The following is a 23,738-nucleotide window of genomic DNA, read 5'->3' on the forward strand; positions in this document are numbered from 1 at the left end:
ATACAATAATGAACCCAATTAAACACAGTGAACCAAATTAAGAGCACTAGTTACTGTTCCTCAAACTATCCAATAACTCTCCACATAAACATCAGCAATCAACACAGGACACAGACACACAATTAAAAAATGCTCTTCCCACGTGTTCAGGTTCAACCAATTACTGATTCTCATGTTACTATATAAACCTGTAGTCACCAACAACACAAAAGAATGACATGAACAAAGGCTTGACCAGGACTGATCAGCTGAGACAGTAAAACACGACAATCACAGTCACCCTGGTCAGGGATTTGTGTTCTTGTGTTCATGTAAAAGGCTTGAGTTTTGATTGTGTCCATTTGTTTGTGTCCCTTCTACTTTTTCCACACACCTCATCTGCCAGTGATGAATCACAAGATGGTTTTTCAGCAATGAATCGTGTTCATAAAAAATTCTGTGACAGCCTGGTCACAGGGCATACAATGTTAACACATGTATTAAAAACTTGAAATAAGAAAATGACTGAAATGTTTAACTTTATACAAAAGCAGCAGATTACATGTTATTTCAATACAATACAGCTCTGGGTCCCAGTCCTGGTCCTGCTGACCCACACACCTGCTGGTGTCAATTCCATCCCACCTAATAGTATTTATTGATAAAAAGATAACCAAAGCATTACGTGATCTGCTGAGTAGCTTTAATTGAATATTTGCATCTTGTTTCTAGTCACAAGTCATTATTATTATTTCAACGAAGCATCTGAGTGTAACTGGCTGGAACACAAACCAACAGGTGTGTGGGTCACCAGGAATAGGATTGGGTTCCTAGATTCTGGAAATGCATTACACCTTTGTCACATCACATCCTTTAAACATGACTTGGTCCAATTCTATTTTCCAGATAAAAACACCATGGAACTACGAAACAAGCCGAGATCTTTCTCTTCTTAATGTTAATGCTGAACATATATTGTTTCACATCCCTCAAGCCCCCAGGTTCAGTTTACGCTGCAGAGTTATGGAGTGAACTCACGTTTCAGTCCCACAGTTTGTCAGCTGATAAATGACATGGTTGTGCAATAGTTTTGGTCACAAGCTGAATGAGTTGTGAGTCCACATCCAGCTCAAAACCGGTGGGATAAACTGATTCAGTTTGAAATGTGTAACTCAATCAGTCCATGTCTTGGATAGATTGAAAAAGAGCACACCCAACATGGAACTGTGTAACAATCTAAGGTCTAATTATTGCATCCTTGGCTTCTGTACGGCTGAGTTGCGCTGATCTGGGCATGCCACCTTCACTGTCCCAATTCCAGAGCTTCACTTCAGGTTTTGGAAGAATGTTTTTAGCTGACCCCGAGGTACGACATGTCCATGCAGCAGGTCTCCTCACTGTCGTGTTTGCTCTGCATTGCTAATAGAGGCCTGTGTGATGTATGCAGGCACCGCCAAGCTCCTTAGACTGCCTAGATGTTCTAAGATGCCCCGAGTCTGCAGACGTCCGTCACACTGGCACTGTTTGCAAATCCTGCTGGTCTTCCTTGATATTTCACGTCTGTATCCCACCAGCTAAAAAAGAACGGGGAAAAATAAACTGAAAACATTCTCAGCATTGGTTATCTTATATTGCATATTTTATGCGTTTTCTAAATAATAACACCCAGAAAGTTTACTTCAAAAAATGCAGCTACAATTAAAATATTTTTTACTGAGAACCAACTTATGTTCAACGTCCAACATAAAAATGACTTGTCTGTTAAATACTGTAGGCCTTCAGCTTCCAGATTTCCCCTGATCCTAGAGTTCTGAGCTGAAAGATAACTGGGTGCTGGAGATCAAAACCCACTGAGTACTTAACTGAACTCGCTGATCACCTCTTAGTTTCCAAACACTACCAAGAGAGTATGACATGTTAAAGTAGTAATCATGTCTATAAAAAATGTGTTTTTATTTAAAGTCCCAGTCACTCTTTGACCATCTCAGGATTCCTTCAGAAAACAGTAAATAAGTAAATGTAATTTTTTAAGGTTTACTTACACGGAGTTGCAGCATTTTCATTTCCTGTCCTTAATTAAAAAAATGAATAGGACACAAATTACTTTTTTTCTAGATTGCAACAGCATAGTAGAGTATGACATTTTGTTGCATTTTTACATTTTTTTGGTACTCTCAAACTAAAACACATTAAACATTTTTTTTGTCTGACTTTCACTGAAAAATGATATTTCTGTCCAATTCCTATGTACCTTAATATAAAGTATAAAAAAATACTTTTTATAACACATGAAGTGGGGATTCGGCAGCTTTGGAAATTAAAAGCCTTCAAACTGTTTTCACCACAGTGGACTTACAGAGAAGAACCATTTCCCGACTGTTGTGCCACGCTACTCCCGTTGGTTTCTTGTACAGGGTGTTTCTATAAAACAGGACACGTTTATTACAATAAGAGATCTTTTAAAATAATAGTACTGTAAATGAGAATTACTCATGAAAAATATTCAAATAAAGCCCAAAGTTTCAAGTTTGGACCAGTACACTGCGTACAAAAACCTGACATTGATGGAGAAGATTTGTAAATAGCACTAACCTCTGAACAGCATAGTCGGGCTGAAAACAACAACAATAGCTACAATTAATCATTTATTGTATACATCATCTTCCAGGTCAAAGTGCTATACAAAACAGATAAACAGTACATAGGTAAAAACACAGAAAAAACAGTACTTCAGTATTTACATTAAATACAGAATAATGTATATTTTTATATCTTTTCAATGATATTCAGAAACCTGAACTGTTTTTGTTTTTTAATAATTCTACTAATTATTTTTTTAATTATAATGAATAATTATTATCCTTTTTTTTTGCTTGGTACCACAAAAAACTGACCCTGCAGATGTTTTACTGACATCATGCACTGACCTACCTGCTGACATAAGAAACTGGAAGACTTATTTCTACACACTCTGAGGTGCTCAAAAGTACTGGCACCTTTCTGTCTTGACAAGGAAAACTGCACTGAAAAGCACCACATCCCTTCCCCTTGGATTGGCCAGTTTAAGTCTATGGTACAAGACCACTGTCCCAGTGAATGGAAGCCAGCAGGGCCATCAGAGATCTCTTCACCTTCATTCAGCCTTGATTTCAAACACTGTGCCTGCTTAGAGAGCACTGGAGCATGAGATCACGGCATTCAGAGACCTTACGTGCTGTAGGGAAGCAAAATTCTAATGCTACCATTCGACCTACTGCATATTTTGCAAGCCACTGAAGTTTTTAAACTGTACTAATGAAGATGTTATATTATTTTGAAGTCTGAAATTTCAAATCAGAAATATTCCTGCAGCAATCATAAATCGGGATCAAATAATGCTCCATTATCTTCAGACTGGTACCAATTACACTACCTGTCGACAGGTAATGACAAAGATGCTGGCTGTATAGAAGTTTCTGGTGTTTTAATCTCTTGCAGGTAATCCTGCAAAGAGGACTGAATCTTTCAAATGTGTGCTGTGCTGCACCTTCCCTCTGCACCTCATCCTGACACTGAGTACTTGAAAACACTATTTCTTGTACTAAGAACAATAAGCCCCAGCAAAGCGTGCACTTAATTTTATACTGTATATCACAAAACCCCACTCACCTCTTGTGAATAAGTATACAACTGCGCATATCCACAGTGCAAATACAACAACAGTCCCTATATGAGGACGAGGTGATTTTTTCTGGCAAGAAACATCATCTGTTGAGCTTCCATCTTTCATCTTTACTTTACCAAGCACGGCACAGCTAAAGAAAATGTGTCAAAACGTCAAAAGCATTCCTATGCAGGTTTCAATCTAAAAAAAGATGTTGCTGGTTTGGTTATAATGAAAAATGATAATTAATTAAAATGAAGTCTTTTTTGTCATTAAAAAGAAATACTGAACTGCTTTAAGAAACATTATTACAGGTATTTGTAACCTTTGCAACTGTATCAATTACCTTGTCACTGATCAGATTCTTTTCTACTGTATACATTTCACATTCTAATTCAGATCAAGCCTAACATGCAAGTTAGCTTTTACCACATACTCTAAAATGTCCCTTTCTTTACTGCCCTGTGATCGATTGGTGCCTTATCCCTCCAGAATAGGCTGTGCTTTCCACAACCTTCATCAAGATAAGAGACGTATTGAGGACAGATGGATGAAAAACTTACAGTGCTTAAAATGGAATATTCACTAGCAAAAACATGTACATACGTGTATGTTTTTACAGCATAACAATTCTAAACAAACTGCTCAGCTACTTACTCTGTCCATTGGGTACAGTTTATGCCATGTGGAGAAAATGTCTCTTCTGGACAGTCCTCACATTCTGTATCTGATGTCTCTGTTCCTTTACATGTAAAAGATTCAAAATTAAAATCCTGTATGTGGTTTACATTGTATGATTTCAGGAAAACAAGAAATCCGAGATGCAGCCTTACCTTGCTTTTTAATTCTCTGTCCTGGTTTACACACAGTATGTGGGCGAGCAGCCCTGCAGTCTCCATCTGCTTTGTCCGTGCAGTAATAGTGAATCAAAACACGGCAGAGTCTGTTCCTAGTCGAGGTACAGTCACTGAGATTTTGTAGTCCAAGTCCTTAACATGAAAAAAGCTTTTAAAACTGAGTTTAAGCCTACAAAGATACTAAAAAGGATAGAAAATATTATGCACAACTGAATATCATTAAATACAACACTGTATTCTGATGATATTAAGCGAACTCCTAGAATCAGTCCTATTAAATATATACACTGACTCTCACTGAAGCTGAGGCTCTGTGGCTCATCTGTAACATAGTATGGAAATGAAATATTGTCACTTGTTGACTATGACCAGGATTCCTAAACACATGGTGCACAATTGGCTAAGTGCCACCATGGAAGGTCTACTGTATGTCTCCTTCAGCTTTCTGACAGAGACTCAGTACAACATCCCTCCAGCCTGCATCACCTCTCCTGTAAGCCGCTGTGGAGCTCAGCAAAGCACTGAATGAGCATCTCTGCAAGTATACAGGTCTGCATGTCCCACTGCCAAGAGGGTACAGGAGTAACTCCTGGACAGTCGTCTTACAAAAATTGGTGTTGCAGAAATATTCTCTTACCTGGATCACAGACTTTACACTGCAAACATGTTGATAATCCATTGGGCTGATCTATGTAAGTTGATCCTACACAAGGTATACAAGTAGTGCTTTTCAACTCTGTACAGTGGTGTAGAACCCGAGATCCTGGTAGAGAAGATGAAGGGGTAAAAATAAAATTCAACATATTACAAAGTCATTCAAAGTAGTCAATGCCAGGAATATGCAAAGCTTCAGAATTGTGTACCTGCTGGGCACATGGGACAGCACTCTCCAATTACTTTGTATTCTGCTGGGCCACACTGTTTCCCAACTGCAAATCCATGGAATAATGCGAGGAGTATCACAACCTGTTTTAAAAACATAATTATTCAACCATGCAGAAAGGTACAACATCAAGACAGTGACGCAAGTGTGATGAATCATTTTAACTTCCTCTTTGCTTTTAGCTGTAAGAGTTATGTTTGTAAGTGTGAAGATCAATATTGTAAATCACAGATATGTCTGAGAGAGTCCTCCAGCTGAAGATGACAGTACATCAGCATAATAATACATCTGATTTCATCAAACTGATGTGATTACAGCTCTTGTCAACATTTAACACAATACTGAGATTTCTAAATTGCATAACTTGTTAAAAAAAAAGCTGTGCCTATAAATACTAATTCTCTCAGCTTTCCTTACACAATACAAAATGGACTGCTACAGGTGTAACTTCAGTTGCAGAGCACAGTGTCTATATGTAAATGTTCTTCACATGGTTCATATACTTTCTTTCTCAACAGGAAAACGTGATTCTGCATTTGGCTTTGCTAAGTGACATAAATGGACATCAGGCCACAATCACTTTTTGTTTACTGTTTATTGCATGTTTTAATACAGAACAGAGAACCAAGTCTGTGATGTAAATCTATGCATATAAAACAGACAAGGAAGACTGCACTGAAAGGAAATAAAGGGTAAAGAAGAAACGCTTATGGTGAAAGAAAATGACGATTACTTCACTGTTTATCATTATAGGGGCCTTTGTAAACTGCGTTAGTGTAAATCGGCTACAAATGATTAACTAATGCTGAAGATTTAAACAAAATTTAGGGCATTGAGTTTTGTGTGTGTTAGCTGCATAGATTGGGCGTTACAGTCTGTGTAACGTGTTCAATCTTGCAAACAGGACAATTTTCAAGACAGGAAGACACAGAGCTACTCCATCAATGTTAAAAATATCGACCGGATACCAGCGCAGTTCCTTCCATTTCATAACAATATCGATTTTTATTGATTAAAAGTCACGCATTTGGGTGTAAATCAGTCAGGGGAATTTAAGGACGATATCTGAAGACCTAGATTTTGGGGGTTTCGGTTTCGTTTCATACAAAAATCAAACTTTTAATAGGAAAACAAACTTAGTCATGTCAGTGCAGCAATTACTATTTTTTTAACTTACCGAAAAAAATGTTTTCATGTTTCGGTGTTTCTGCGAGTGATGGAAGAATTCAGAATAAAATAACTGCATGTTAAAGTTTCGCCTTCAATGGTGACTTCTCCTTGTTCTAAAGGCGCCCACCCACAATTGACGAAATATAACACTTTCGTAGAAAAGAAAAAAACAAAAAATAAAAATTCCCATCATGTATCATGTCCTCAAAAAATAATAACTGTGGTGTAAGTGGGGAAAATAACCGACCGAAAGGCCGAAAGACAATATTTTTTACTCAGGCAGCGTCTTTGACACCCAGTAATTACCTCCACTAGGGATGTGGCCTAGTGGTGCAGAGTTGTAATGTTTTTTCGTAATTTGAATTTATTTTGCAATGTGTACCCCTTACGATGTTTGTGTCTTGAAATGTTACATGTACTCTTGTTTGTATTGTAAGTTTTACTATTATTTATGCATAAATAATAAAAAAAGAGTGTTGTCATGTTCTCAGGGAGGGTAGAGCCGAGAGGTGGCCGGACACCATACTTACCTGGAAATTAAGAATAAATATAAAATAAATATATTTGTGTCCTGTTAAAAGTTATTCTTTGCCAGGCTACATACATTTGGAGCTATATAAACTTGAAGCGCAGGGGAAAAAAAGAAACAAATGTTAAGCAATTTGGAAGCTATTCACCAACTATTTTATGTCATTCAAAAAAACTTTCATGGTTTAATGTTGTAGTTTCAATATTTAAATAACGCCGAATCTCAGATGCGATAATAACTTACCGAGAACTGTTAGCCGACTGACGCTTCGAAATAAGTTCAAACACTGCTACTCGACTTAAACGACACCATTTGTTAATTAAAGCTTTTAGTTTTCATGAACACACGACTGAAATTGTACCCTAAACACGAGGAACGGAAAAACAAAATAAAACATTAATGTAGATGCAAATACTATTTACTGTACAGGCTTGAAAGACAGCAGAAGTCACAGTTACGTCACCATCCTTATAGTCTTAATTTCTCGGCATCATTGTGCTCCGATTACAAATTTATAGTGATGTAAATGAAAACACGTTGCTTTCAATTATCCAGATACACTCTCTGACCGGAGCAGCAGCATGTGCAGTGAAATATACTGTAACGCACCCCGTTGCGTTACAATACCAAACAGGACCTTAAGGACCCCATTTATAGCTGTCTTAGTAAATTCGTGTGACGCAGCTTAATTTTGAAGTTTCCTGGCAACCAGAGGCATAATGAGAATAATAAGAACAATATGTATTGTAAAACGCAGTACAATAAAACATTATTGCTATTTAGCCCAAAGAGTCACTAACCGACGGAGAAAGAATTTTAAGCGGTTTTAGACTTGAAATGGCGGAATGTTTCATTTCCGACCGCCTGCACATATAAAAGGCGTCACCGACTACCTCAGAGTTAGACCGTAGTATTTGTTGAAGGGAAATAAGGAAGGACTAGTTAATTGCAGTTTCAATTTATGATGGTGCGGATTTAGCTCGTTTGGTGAAGTATTTTGTGTTAAAAGAAACCTGTTTCAATTTAAAGCTAAGAAACCTATTGCATATCAAAAGGCCAACTGTTTATGTAGGTTTTAATATGCAAAGTTGCCCTGAACTGGGCTAACAGCAGGGATCTCCCACACTGCGCTCGTTATCAAAATATACTAATTTTACAAAGAAAGCATCATTAGATATATGAATTCAGTATATCAGTAATATAAATCAAATTACTCTTTAAAAATTATCTTGATTATAAAAGTGAACCATAAGTTTGACTGTTTCAGGTTTGCAAAATCACATCACCCCATCGAGGTAGTTTAGAAATAATATATGGTAGTTAACAAAATTAACAATAGTGTATATGAAAACTGGAGGTAAGTTTAGATTCTGAAAATACTCATTTTAAATCATTTGTTCATAAAAGCTTTCAACAACTAAATGTTCACGATACACCAATTTTTATAAAATATAATTTTTTTATAAAAGATTTTTAAAAAAGTGATTTGAATAACAATTGTGCATTATAAAGTACAATTGACAACACTGCCAAAATTTTAAAAGTTGCTTTGCGCTTGTCCACAAATCCAAATCCAAGATTCTGCCCAGCTGCAAACCAAAATAGATCTCCTTTACTGACAGCAAAAATTATAATGGTTTAATCAAGCAACACAGCTCTTAACTGATCATAGCAGTAATCACACCTCATCGCTCTATCTTCTTTAAACACTTTATATTACTTGGTTCCCAAAGCCCAAGTGGAGAAAAGTATTCCAGGTTTTCTCCTAGCTATACTGACATAATATCCACAGTCCACAAAGAGAGAATCACAAACTGGGCGTTAACTGGGCGTATACAAGACGCAGTGAAATATTTTTCACATATTTTACACTGTTGTTTTACCCAGAATCCACTTTCCCGTCTTCTTCGATTGAATAGTAAGATGTCACACATCTGTGGAGGGTCCCTTCCTTCCAAGTTTTAAGAGCACCTATACTCAAGAGGTCCTTGTCACTGGACCCAAGGGCCAGACAAGTGCCTTCAGTTTTAAAATTGAGGGCACTTATCTTAAAATTTGTTCCCATTATTCTTAGTCTACCACAGTCATAAAATAAAATAGTAAAACATCCTTACAATCCTGTAAAGCTTTCTCGTTGGCAACACCTATCTGTGAAGGCAGTTTCAGATTAAATTCTGCTAGTTATGACTGTGATTTCAATTCGATTGATTGTTAGAAGACAATCATCATTAACAGTCAGACAAGTTGACTTAATTTAAGGGGAACTGCAGTTCCAATTTCTCAGACAGGTTATTCATTTGAAAAATGTACAAACTTCAAATTAAGCATAAAATCATTAGATTTGTGAAAGTTCTGTGAGTAGCCATGTTGTCACAAACACGCATTCTTGTTCCCCCAAATTGCCAGCGTGAAGTGACGCTTCCTGCTCACTAGTCCCTGTAATGACTGACATAATGTGATGTACGAGTGAATGAGTACAGGCTGTGCAGCAGATATTCCACGGCATAAATGTTCTAGCTCAGAGGGAAGGTGAAGCACGATGTTGTCACTGGCGCTGGATGGGACTGTGGGCCCTGTACCGGGACTAAAGAGGAAATCCCTGTTCCCCGAGCTCCTGCAGAGGACTGGACGTCCACAGTTTCAGAGCCGGGACAGGGAAATGAAATGGACAAAAGCAAGCGTAGGGCTCAGAGTGACTCTTTCATTGTGCAAATCCAGCCCCATCATCCAGTTGCCCCGATTGATAACAGACCACCACCTCATTTAGAAAGCTTTTATTTGGTATATGTACATATTGTGAAATGGATTTTGTGAAATAAAGCTTATTTTGATAGAAAAAAAAACCTTTATAAATGAGCCTTCTTTAAAAACAAAAAATAGAATGTTAGTGTATTCCAAACAGGACCATAAAAGTGGTACTCACCTGATGCCTTTTGTAGTAAAATTTAATAACTTGATTTTGGATTAAAAATTACTCAAAGCCTGTAATACAAAATTAAGTCTCACATATTTGCCATGTAGACACAACAGAAGGAGTATAAACCCATGAGCCCCATTAACTCTTCAGTCTTCCAAGAGCTGTAGAGGCAAGTGAAGACAGTCTTTTTAAAGTCCACTTTCTTGCACACAAAGCCTGTTCATTCAGCCTAATGGCAGTTTGAAGTCTGAAGAGCTTCTCAGGAGTCCTAATGTTTCTGTAAGCCTCCAGAGGACAGAATTGCAATCCCAGGAGTAGGTTTAGAACTATGTGACTGCAACTGCAAAAGAAAAAGTATTTAAATACAACCTCCCCACTGCAATGCAACACATGTAGTTTTGATTCAACTTATGAGTTGCTCAAATTATTGTTTATGACATCCACCCAATCTGGAATCACTGAAAAGTCTTGGAGCAGGGATAGAGGAGGATGAGAAAGTGTGGGCAGATCCCTCCTCCAGCCCTGGCCCCTATGATCCACTCATCACTCATCCAACACATCACAGACAACACAGCTCTGTACCAGAGGATAAGTGCAGACTGGCTTCTCCGATGTCTGGATACAAGGAATCCTCAAGCTGACGTGGTGCCAGACGATTCCCCTGGGAAGAACCACTGTTCACAAGCTCTGAGCTTTCTCCGGAGTCTTCTGATTTCTGATCAGAATGAAAATTGATTGTAGTTTCCAACGTTTGCTACTTTTTCTTTGTAGAAAGTAGCTATGAGTCATTAGTACATAATCTAATATTAAATTATCACAAGTCCTTTTTTGAGGAAAATGTCTTATTTGAAGCTAAAATCTTGGGCAACTGTAAAGGTTTTCAATCTGAAATTAAAATGGTCTGAGCACTTTTTTGGGGTTTACATGTTTTCCATTTTGGTGTAATTTCAATCACAGCTTTTATTATCCAGTTTTGTTATGCAGCTACAAGTCACAAATACATGTGACTGAGCACTTAGAATTTTCTGGGGTTTACATGTTTTCCATTTTGGTGTAATTTCAATCACAGCTTTTATTATCCAGTTTTGTTATGCAGCTACAAGTCACAAATACATTTTTTCACAGTCTCCCCTGTTTGTCATATATTGATTGTGTGTGTTGTTATACACTTTTGATGACAGTGTCTGATGCTCAGTGTTCAGGTCTCAATAAGATAGTATATCTCTTTTATCTCCAACACAATTAAGCATAAATCACAAGAAATATAAAAAAATACCTTTGCATCTTGTTTTACCTCTGAAAAGAAAAAGATACATTAAGTTGACAGGAGGCATCTTTCTGCAGTCTTAATGTTTAAAGTTATTGATTCTAACATATAACCATAAGGTAAAATGAAAATAGTATAAAATTATTTGAACAAACAGTATTGTAAAACTATTGTAGGTACTTTTAATATAAACCATTTCATCATGTCATTCTGTTGTGAAACTGCAGGGTCATATTTTACAAACCATTATTCCCAGTGTTGGGAAATATTCAAAATATTTACTTCTTATACTTATGTCCAGTGCCCACTAGCAAACCTCTAAATCCAATACAAATGTATCAGACATTAAAGGAGAACATTTTACATAAGAACTTATACACTAGTATACTATGTTAGTATACTATGTTACCGGTCGTGTCACATTATCATGAAGAGCATTTAGTGAATTAGGACCAAATAGCTTGTGTATCGAAGAACCTTACACAAAACCGCATACTGTAATGAAAAATTTATAATGCATAACTTACCCTTTGAACACTGTATTTTTTTCTTGAGAACAAGAAATATTACCACTCCGATAGTGATAGGAATGAATATCGCCAGCACTGTAACTATCGGAACCACAGGGGTGGACATTTCCCCACACTCAACATCAGATGCAGAGGTTCCAGGTCTGATTTCCTGAAGGCCCATGGCTTTGCAGCTTTAAATGGCAGAAAGGCCATCAATTAGAAGTAATAGACATTAGTTAGAACTAATAAACAGCTTTAAAAAGGAGAATGTGACATTTAGAATTTATAAAGCAAAAAAAAAAACAGCAAATACAGAATGTTGTAAACCTAACATCAAACCAGTCTTGATATACAAGACTGAAAGGATAGCTTCTTTCTGCAGATCTGATCTTACAGACTTGAAAATGCTCCTTACTTGAAGGAGAACAAAAATGTAACAACTTACTCTGTGTGGGGTTTGCATGATGTAAAAAGGCCATCTGAGTATGAATTTTGAGGGCAGTCTTCACATTCAGTGTCAGTAGAATCGGAACCTTTAAAATAAAGATCCCGTAAACAAAAGTGTCAATGTAAAACAACCTTTAAAAGATTCATTTGTGGCAATTATGAAATAGATCTCAGTGGATTTCTCTAGTAGGACTGTAGAATGTTTACCAGCAGTGCAGACACAGCTTGTCCTTCTAGAACACGTACCCTCAAGCACAGCACAGAGGGATGACACGACCAGTGAGAGCTGATTTAGGAAGATGGCAGAGGAGTGTGTAGTGAGTGCCGTGTAGCCTTACCTGGCTGTTTAACCCTCTGTCCCGGAGCGCACACAGTGTGTGGGCGAGCTGCCTTACACCCTCCATCTGCTTGGTCTATGCAGTAATATCCACTTAAAACCCAACAGACTGTGTCCTTCTGGTTAGTACAGCCATGAAGAGTTCGTAGTCCCAGACCTGAGCACAAAAGTGACATTTGTTTAATACAATTTGTACCTTGTAACCCACTTTCCACCCACAGCAATGATATACTCTACTTTTCCCTCTAGCGACCTTTATATTTTCTTATCTCCCTTTTCACCTCTTTCTGCACTGCCCTCCCGATCTCTGCTTCCCCTTGAGAGAAAACAAACTTCTTTATAGAAGAAGAACCCTTTGAAATTCTTGGTTACTCATGGCTTCTAGGGAAAAACCTTAAAACATTTGGTAGGAATAAAAGAGGCCACATACAAAATAAAATAATCAGACACTACGATCAACAGATTCATGAATGTCCTCTGATGCATCTTTAAAACACACCCCATCGCCAGCAGTCAAAACAACCCAATAGCTGTGTAGTACTTTCTTTGTCCCATTCTTTTACAGATCTCATCACTGGTTTGCTACTCTTATATTACTCTTAAGAGCTGCTCATATATGGTCCTGCGAAGCACTGGAATATGATCAGACATGCCCAACAAATATCTTACAAGGCATGGATAGGCATTTTGAGTTGTCCCTTAGCATTGATAAATAATTCTGTTCATCCGCGTGGGACATTAACAATATTTCCACATTTAGGTTAAAGTGAATGTAAACATTTGTTATAAAAACCTGGAGAAACATACAAGTAGGCTTAAGGGATGAAGTGACACAAAGCATTTCAATGTCAGGCGTACTGCACTATTAGAAAACAACTGACAGAGTGAGCCTCCAGTTACCAGCAGTTACAATTTTCTTCACACGGTAGAAGAGATCCATTCTCACCTGGATCACAGACTTTACACTGGAAACACGACAATAGTCCATTGGGCTGATCTGTATAAGTTGATCCTACACAAGGTATGCAGGAAGTGCTTGAAAACTCTGTACAATGGCGTAGAACCCGAGATCCTGGTGGAGAAGATTAAGGGATAAATATATTGCATAGTCACATACATTTCAAGGTAGTAAATGCCTGCAATAAGCCTGATCTGTGAGAATTTCATCTTTCTACAGAAAAAAAACATGTTTTCCCAAGGCAAAAAGGAAATCATGTAAGGGCAAGTGGATTATAAATCTGGATAGAAAATGCACTTTAAATTCAACCACATTAGATCTTTACAGAAAAGCTAAAGATTATACTGGAGAACCAAATTACTACATTTAGAAATAACTCATATTTGACAATATATGGAATAAATCTGTCAGTAACTGAAACAAATCTGTTGCATTCAGGTATTCACTATAAGCTATTATTAAGATATGTAATAATAAAACATTGCCTTTGTTACCATACCATCAAATATCTATCTTATTATAGAATATACAACTTAAACCAAATGCTAGGTGAGTCTGCACCCTGAAGACTATGTCATTCCAAAACAGTGCAATAAATACAGATCAATGAAATTCAATGATATCTGACCAGACACCATCATCCATTCAAAACTTTGTATAACAACCTACCAATAGGGCACATGGGACAGCATTCACCATTAACAAGATATTCTGCAGGGCCACACTGCATTGCATCAGACAGCTTACACACTAACAACAGGAAAACTATAGGCTTGGTCTGAAAATAAAGAAAACAAGCCACATTACATTGTGTAATATGAGCTATAAGGGAATTTTTGCACAAACCTGCATTTTCATGGGACAAAATTAAATGGTCTTTTATAACTGACAGTCTGTGACGCTATAAAACACAGCTCATCAGTTTATACAACAGCTCACGTTAGGGTGCTCTTGAGATAACAACATTCTGGGACCCTGGATATGCACATAGACAAAGTAGGAACTGTCATGATATCATTTAGTGATGCAGTTATTGTTGTGTTACTGCTCAGGACTGGTCTGTGTGTATTAGTATTGTTAAATTTGTGGATTCTATCTTTTGGAGATTTGTTAATAGTCTGTCAAGGCCAGGTGGTGTGTGGGAGTCCACAGACTCTAGTAGAAAGTGGGGAAAGATGACTGAAGCACTATGTGACATGAATATGTGTGGTCTACTATTTTGTTTAACTGCTGCAAAGCTGTTGGAGTACTTCTAAAAATTAAGCACTAAGAATTCTGTTATGTTTGTTTCTGTGAACCTTTCGAGAACTTATTTCTCCATTAAAATTCACTCAAATAAATGCCAATGAAAACAGTTAAAATCCATATAAACCAGATAAAACTGTTAAACCATATAAAATGTAAAACAAAACCCATACTGCTTGTATTGTGCCTTTAATGTCCAGTTGCCACATGGTACAGAGATTGGTTCTTTATGAAGTGGTGAACACATAGCATATGGTGCCTGAAAATAAAATAAATCCACGTTAAGAAAGATTTAATTGATAACATATTGGATTCTGCTACAGAGTAATCTTTCACTTTACCAAAGTGTGGTAAATCAACAGAAACATACATAAGAATAAGGAAACAAATTGAGTTTTACAGGGAGTTTTACTGTAAAGTCAAACTGTGAAGGTTCAAAAGAGGCAATATGAGACTGTATTTGAGCTGCCACTGTCCACAATTCACAAACTTTAGGATCCAAGTCAGGATTTTTAACACAGGTGTGATAGCAGCACATGTACAAGACCAGACGTCTCTTAGACTTATTGATCAGGTGATTACAAACGGAGAAAGAGCATAGATGAGTAGGGACATAGAAACAGGGTAATATGAAATAGGGAAATAGTCTCATTTTCGGTGTCAGCTCAGTCACATTAGTTGTAAAGTGGGAGAACATCAAACCTGTGAGAGCAGGGGTGAGTGTCAATAATGTGGAAGCAGAAAGCAAGGCCAGCAACTGGTTACTTATGTGTATTTTACCTTATACATGAATGGGTTACACTGTTCACAGGGAGGAAAGCTTAACTGCTCTGAACATTTTATTAATGGTGAAAAAATAAATATAGGATTATGACAACCCCTTTCTTTTCAGATCCTACACTATAAAACAAAAGTCGGATTAACAATCACTTGCAAAGCATACATTTTTGGGGTTTTAATTCAGATGTATCCTTTTGAATTTAGGCCACAAAGTTCCAGCTTTCACTCATGTGACCATAAGTCCTTTTACCACAAGTGTTACTTCTTGCTTTTTCTTTGCAGTTTTTGCTGACATTTAAAACGTCTTTAACCCACAAGCATTCAGTTCAACTATTCATCTTTAAAAAAGTTTATCCATTAATTCAACAAACTGGGACACCACCCGAGTGGAAGGAGGTGAATGCACTTTTGAAAGGCACTGGAACCGTCTCAAGACCATCGTTTCACCTGGTGTTCATAAGCCCACAAATAAATATGCAGTCCTGTTTTCCTCCTTGAAAACTCAAGACATAATCCTGCCATCTTCACAGAAATTAAGACTTTCCAAATGGTTTTAAAAACATGACAAATTATTTTTACATTCTCCAGAGAGTCAGAAGAGTTTCAAATCATTGAACCATGACAACGTGATATTTACATTTTCAAAAGTCAAAGGTTTCAAGCAACACAACAGCTCTTACCTACATATTAACTGCAGTTTACAATAACTGCAGCTCGGAAATGTCTAATTGTACTGTGAAGGGCTTGACAGAAAAGAGCTTGTAAGAAACACAAGACCAGCTGCTGACTTTAGAAACTGGGGAACTCAGCTGACTAGCGTTATCTAAGCCAAAGTGCTGATTTGCTTTCACATTAAATGGGAAGTACTTTTTGTGAAATAAAAAAAGTTTTCATGGGGATTTTCTCAATAAAGGCTACTGTTATATTCATTATTTAATCTAAAAAAGATTGTAAAATTAACTTCTAGGTTTTCCTCTGCCCCCAACATTTCAATAATTACTGTAAACCAGAATGCCAGTTTTTATTACAGTTTCTTATAGATCACCCAGTTTTGCTCTGATGACAAACATCAATATTCTCTTTTGATTGCTGTTGTTTTTGGCAACTCCATCAATTATCCAGAACTTTAAAAATGATACGAACAGTTACTTGTTTTGAATTTACACCTAAGATTTCCTCCTTTAACCTTCATTTCATTATGATTTAAACATCCACATATGCTACCAGTGCCGGCACTGAAACTAAGATTAAAACAAATCTGAACACCTAACTCTAAATCGGATATGTACCGTGCTGATTATAACGCAATCTAGTACACAAAAACCTAAGTAGACACGATTATAAACGACTGACAGCTGCCTCTGAGCTGGATGATACAGTAAGTCAGTGTAAACTAACGTTCCATAAATACTGAGGTTAAAAATGCATGGACTTAAAAAAGGTGATTAAATAAAAATCATCCTCCATCTTAGCCGCTTTCTCCGCCCTCCCTTCACTGCTACATTTTGTATCGTTAAATTTTGTGTGACAAGTCAATGGAAAGTAACGTTTCATAAATATTTAAGCTTAAAATGATTCGAATTAAAAAAGGTTCTTACTTTAAACGTTGTTAAAATGTAAAACTTTTCTCACTCCTGCATTTACCTCCGTGAAGCTGCCAGCTTGCAAACAATCTATTTTTACATTCCCTATTGCTTAGCGACGAAGACCGACGCATGCCGTACCTGTCTCACACAACTGTTTTTCATGTTATGTTTATGAACGATATTCAATCCATCCATTTTCTAACCTCTTCAAATCAGAGTTGCGAGAGATACATACAATACTTTAACCTCAATATTTCACATGCTTAATACTTTAAACGTTGTTAAAATATAAATGTAACGGTCTTACGTCGTAACAGCAGTAATACACCAAGTTGAACAAGTTAAACTTTTAGTCGTGATCTTGTTTGTAGACGTCTTCATTCTTAAGAAATCTACAGCTTTCCAGTTTTTCCATAACGCGTGGATCTTCAGAAACTCGGCTATCGCCTTACAGTCAAAATGAAAGAAAAAGAAAAAGCAACTGCATCGGAATTCCCCCACAATAATGAAACACGAAGCAATATACTGTACCAGGAGATAATTCCACATCTGAAACTGTTCTCTTTGACTTGGGAAATTAAACTGATTGTACTGAGAGCATCTGTCAGGAAACTAAAGATGCTGCTCTTGTATTAATAACATTACATTTAACAACTAAACCAAACCAGTAAATACTGTCAAGCTACTGAAACTCATAAACAAGCAAGTTGTGCAATATGCTAACAACAGTTCTCTTCCGTGTTTACAGCTCAACAGACTGTACTGTAAGGCTCTGAAGAAAATGCTTCATCATAATGACGATTCAGCACAGTTCTGTATTAACCATACACCTCAAAATTGTGTTCATCAAATACATACATAATCATGCCACATCTAAAAGACAGTAATGCTTCTACCATTGAAATGGCTGACCCTGCACTCTGACCCCCAGCTTCTCTCCCTGTCTGTGTGTCTCATGGAGAGCAAGCTGGAGTATGTGAAAAGAGATTCTTAATACGAGAAATTGAATACCACACCCCCTACTCCAGTGGCACAGCCTTGTGTACACAGCTTATTTTGTACCTCTTTCGAACCATCAATTACGTATTATGAATGAGACTGTTTACACATATGGGAACTATCAGTACTTATTTAAGGTTGCATTTTTGTGGTAGGCCTATGGTTGGTGCAGTCCTCTCATGGGACTGCCCGCCACAGTAACAAAACATTAGTTCTCCGACAGATGATTGAAGACTAAGGCTTTTGGAACAAACACAGCTCTACATCACTTAAAATTGTGTGGTCATTTTAATCACTGAACCAAACTGGTCACTGCTGTTAAGTGACTACAGCCTGCCAAGCTAGCGATTAATATAACATCCTGGACTGAACCAACAGGTATTTCAAGCTTTTTCTGCTCTGCGTTTGGAGTTTTTATGTTCCTTAACCAACAATCGTCAAGTCAACCTCGTACACGTTTAGTTAAGGAAAACAACTTTAAAGCACGGAAATGAAACTACTTCTAGATCTCTTGAGGGCTTCACATATTCGCATGCTCGGCTGGGACAAAAAAACTTTAGGTGTGCAAGTCCCAAGCATAATGACTGGGAGCACCTGGTGAGTCTTGTCCTAAACACTAAAAGATAAACAGAGTTTTGTTACAGGTCTTTTTGGGTGATTTCAGTGTATCACTGTTCCTTGGACCTTGTGAGCCTTTAGAATTTTAAAATAGTGGTTTTCTTGCCTCTCATTTGTCCTACACAACCTTGTGTTACAGCTTTGGGTGATTAGAGAAATGTCTCTTAAGGATCTTGGATAAGGTTTGTGACACTGGCAAGAGTAAACACTTCAGAGAGGTCTGGGGGGTCCCTTGAGCAGAAACAATAGGACAGTTTATCTTACTATGCCTAGGCAAGGATTAATGTTGTTTTAAAATATCTGTCCAGTCCCATTTGTAACAATATAATGTAACTTGGTGCGCTGTATGTTTTGTGTCCTGTGTAGTTTGTTGTAATAAATATTTGTTTTAACCACGTGTGCCTGGATTATTGCTCCTCTCAACAAAGCTGTGCCAGAGAATAAATAATTCACGTATAATTCATTATACCAGCTGCTCGGGTCTAGAAATCACTTACAATCGGGGGTTATGAAGAATTATTTCACTGATTGACAGAACCGCTTGGTCAATTCCTGATTTTTACCAGTTTCGTAACACCCCCATTCGTTTGACTTTCTATCGACTTCATGAGCATGATTTTAATTTGAAAAGGAGCACAAGATGTCTCCTTGTTTTAGGCAGTTGAAGCTGATTGTGTAGACAGCCGTCTTCGGAGTCGCATTTGTCTGTGACGCACTTCCCTTAAACTCACTGTCTTGGTCCAACAGCCAAAGAATAAACAACAACTCCCTCACGCCCCTGTGGGTTTTCCTCATTACATTGTTTGTACATGAAATACTTTATTTTGACGGTTTAAAAAAAATCTATATGTAACTACATCCAAAGAAGTGTATTATTTACCAACTCATTACGCTGCTTCGTCTACGTGTTTAAACCCCGAGTGGGCGTTGTTAGTGGTTTCTGTTTGACAACGCATCCTAGCAGACCTAGCGACATCACGGCCAGGAAAAAAAAAGTTACTTACTTCTCAACCGAGTTTTACATCCTGAAGCTGGGGACAAGACTGGTGTTTATCGTGATAAACAGTTCACTAACCGCAGGAAGAGACTCCATGATGTTGGAGTTTGCCTGCAGTTTTGTGCTTTCGGTTTGGTTTGTCCTCTGCGCTGAGGAGGAGGAGGAGCCAGCACACTTGAGTCCTTGTTTTTACTGCGATTTTTCATGAAATTACGGGATAGTAACGATCACGTGTGTATGAAAAACATGTTACATTTGCCTACAAGACAGTACATGTTACATTTGCCTAAGACAGTACCTACAAGCCTTTGATAGGTTTGCTGGCACTGTGGGTTTAGTGTTCCTGACGATGCGCACAGACCGACTTTCCCCTCGGGGTTATTCAGTCTGAAAGTAAAAATGCAAGAGTTTTAACCATGAGGACACCCACACATATCCTGAATAAAAAACAAATTACCACATTAACACGCAATAGCACAAATTGCGTTACAATTTATGCCAGCAGCCATATCACCCTGCATCTCACAACTGGCAACCTACTGAAGCTAAGCAGGTGTGAGCCTAGTCAGTACCTGGATGGGAGGCCTCCTGGAAAAAACTAAGGTTGCTGCTGGAAGAGGTGTTAGTGGGGCCAGCAGGGGGCGCTCACCCTGCGGTCCATGTGGGTCCTAATGCCCCAGTATAGTGACGCGGACACTATACTGTAAACAGGCGCCGTCCTTCGGATGAGACGTAAAACCGAGGTCCTGACTCTCTGTGGTCATTAAAAATCCCAGGGCGTTTCTCAAAAAGAGTTGGAGTGTGATCCCGGCGTCCTGGCCAAATTTCCCATTGGCTCATTACCAATCTACATATTGGTGGTGGAGAGGAGTCCCCATTACCTGTAAAGCGCTTTGAGTGAAGTGTCCAGCTATACAAGTGTAAGCAATTAATATTAATACTATGCCTACATTATGATCATGCAACATTTTCGTAGAAAAGATAGTGCAAACAAAATATAATGAAATCTGAACACAGTGTTAACCATGAGGGCACACACATATCCTGAAGGTACAAGAACAACTGTTTAGATGAGGTACAAACTGTAGCATTTTATTCTGAATAAATCCGAGTGGAAAGTCAATCTGTGCACACCGTGAAGAACACTAAACCCACAGCTCTAGCAAACCGATCGACGGTTTATAAATCCTGTCATTGCAAATGTAAAAGGTGGTTCATACACGCATGTGATCGTTGCTATCTCTTAATTAAGAGATAATCTGTTAACCGCTAATTACAAGATAACTCAGAATTATTATGTTTTTACCTGGTGGCAGCAATGCGCTTCCGTAGAAAATGAATTCATTTACTACAATAAAAACTGAGTAAACGTACTGTATGGCCGTATTTTGGAAGAAAGCAGGTATTGGTGTGAATTTTGGTGGCCTGACCGTAGCAACAAATGTGTGCGAAGAGCAACTACACCTTTAGTTGCCTGTGGTCATGTGAAATTCCCATGTATATAGGAGAGACGAGAGAGGATTTATTTTACTGAACACCACCTTACTGCCGGAGAGCTCAAGACCGCTTGCTATTTCACGAGGAACAAAGGCATCCAATAACGGTTTATGGATGTTTATTGAATATTTTAAGTATGAATACATTTTGGCTTAATCGTCTTAGCCAGGGCGTATAGGACAAGGAAGGACAGATCCCTTTAGGAGCTAACCAAGGTGGAAATGAGGTGGAGGACGGATGCATGAGACAAAATAAGTAAAAAGTGAGGTAGTAGTAATACAAAACGTGATATATACCTATAGCTAACGTCAGGCATTATGTAATGTAGTGTAATGCAATATATGCATTATATGCCAGGGACCTGTGCAATACATTTACATCTATATTTATATCTATATCTATATTTACATCTATATTTATATTCATATGTGTGATACGATTTTTCTGTGTACTGTTCTGTTCTAGTCTGTTCTTTGTGTGTCCGGACTGTGAGTAACTCTTGTATTGTATTGTATGTATTGTACTATTATTATATAATTTGTTACACTGTGGCTGTGTTGTCTGTGTTAAGCTGCTGTTGCACTGCAATTTCCCTCACGGGATCAATAAAGTATCTATCTATCTAATGTAGAACAGCTGAGAGTTTTGTGGCTCGTCTTTATCCCTCCCAAAATTCAGTTAACTCCTGTTTTGTGTCTGAGTCTTTTCAGTACTACAAATCAAATCATTTTATATATGGCAGAAAAGATCAAAGGAGTTAAATTCTTATACAAAATTATATTTAGGAACAGCCATAGGAAATTAAGTTAACAATACTTTTTAGTTAATTTTGTATTAATGTGAATCAGAATTGAAATTCAGTCAATGCCAAATTAATTGTCAATTAGTGTATGACATCAACTTGGTAATCCTGCCTACTTCTCCTCTCTCACTGAGTAAACTATATGTTTTTGGAAATGAAAAAAAGGATAAACTGATTTTTACATGCCAAGAAATCAGAATAAAAGTCATTTTAGAATATTTCCTTCTTTCTTTTTTTTCTAAATTTCCCACACTGGTACTGAAAGTAACATTGTCCAGCTTCATAATCAGAAAAGAATGCATTTCTTGTTTTTTTAAAAGAGAAGTACATAAATTCTGCTGCTGTGTTCTCCATTTATTTTGTTTCACAACTCAAATACATCGAATTTTACTTATCTGCTTACTCTTCAATCACAGGATCTTGGGAATTTCCATTTTCGTGATTCCGAAAACATAGAATCTTTCAAGAAATATGTTGTATTTCAAACTTAAAGTAATCAATTAACCTAAATACAAGAAGTGATTGATAATATAATAAATGTATTTGAGCATTACCAACAAGCAAGTGTTATGCAGAGCCTTTCAGGTCCTGTGCAGAAGCACAATGGAGGTAAAACACGTGGTTTCTTTGAAATACAAACGTGTGAAAGCTGTTGTTTGGTTGAAGTTAATATTTAAAAAAAGAACAATTGTCTCTAAATACTGCCTTTTGGTGTTAAATTATAAAGCATGTATTACAGACTTCATTGCTTGTTTTTTTACTAAAGATTAATACACATACATTTGTATTGGCAATACAAATTCCCAAACAGTTTCTATAAATATAAAATAAAACAAACACAATGCTCAGTACTGAATTTAAATCTTCATGAGTCATATGTAAAGGAACTGAGAGCATTCATAGTGTCTAAACCCTCTAATACAGGGGACTACTTCATATTCAATGGTGTAAGAGTATGTACATTTATTTCTAAAAACAGGAGGAATTTCTTTCTTCCTGAGATTTTTCAAGAAAAATAATCTAGATTCTAATTGGCTAAGCAACCGAATTTCAAATCTAGGCTAAACAGCCTGATCGTGTTTGTGACAATTTTATTGTTCTTAAGTTTTGTTGTCTAAATACCAAGTTTCCTATATCCAATTAAATAGATTCTAAGGGTGTTTAAAAGATTGTGTAACAGAGCAGGGTTTGACTATAACAACTGATTTGCAAATAACAAAGCAATGAGCTAAGAATGTACTGTGCTGCCAAACCTTTTCAGCTATTTCTAAGTAGAAGAAAGCTACAATAACTCAGAGAATGTATTATGTGCAAAAAAATGTTTTATGTGATGCTTAACAAAATACCCATGGCAGCTGAGGGTTATTCTCTATATTTATTTGCTTTTGATTTGCTATTCAATAATTTTTTAAGAGTGATTATTAGCATCATATATAACTAATTATCTTAACAAGCACCAAGCAATTACATTTTTTTTTGCTCAACCAGTCCTTTCTGACTGTAAACATGCCCTGCAAGAAGTGTCTCTCTCCTGAATTCAACCTCATGCGTTTTACTTGGAAGACAAATTGAACAAGGTGTGTTCAAGACAGTTGACATCAGCTACTGTATAGAGGACAAGACAGTACAATACCTGCCCATACTGTTCAAAAGAAGAATTTAATCTCTGAATTACACAAGACACAGTTTTTCCATCACCTCACAATGTCCTCTTC

At 37.2% G+C, this 23,738-nt stretch overlaps 1 protein-coding gene across 1 annotated transcript; it reads right to left on the reverse strand.

The window, feature by feature from the left end:
* Window positions 1–501: 501 nt before the first annotated feature.
* Window positions 502–19,945, reverse strand: LOC148642127 (uncharacterized). The gene is made up of 20 exons (XM_088616738.1): window positions 19,732–19,945; window positions 14,918–15,003; window positions 14,169–14,277; window positions 13,488–13,613; window positions 12,543–12,698; window positions 12,203–12,290; window positions 11,773–11,948; window positions 11,255–11,274; window positions 10,561–10,693; window positions 10,306–10,318; window positions 10,076–10,139; window positions 5,343–5,445; window positions 5,117–5,242; window positions 4,456–4,611; window positions 4,280–4,364; window positions 3,628–3,773; window positions 2,572–2,591; window positions 2,336–2,400; window positions 2,022–2,050; window positions 502–1,553 (listed from the first exon to the last, which is right to left on the reverse strand). Exons 2-20 carry the CDS (start codon window positions 14,951–14,953, stop codon window positions 1,534–1,536), a joined length of 1,671 nt encoding a protein of 556 aa, XP_088472864.1. The 5' UTR covers window positions 14,954–15,003; window positions 19,732–19,945; the 3' UTR covers window positions 502–1,533.
* Window positions 19,946–23,738: the final 3,793 nt, after the last annotated feature.

This window comes from Lepisosteus platostomus, chromosome 23 (genome assembly GCF_059453375.1).
Source record: "Lepisosteus platostomus isolate fLepPlt1 chromosome 23, fLepPlt1.hap1, whole genome shotgun sequence".
Taxonomy (NCBI): domain Eukaryota; kingdom Metazoa; phylum Chordata; class Actinopteri; order Semionotiformes; family Lepisosteidae; genus Lepisosteus; species Lepisosteus platostomus.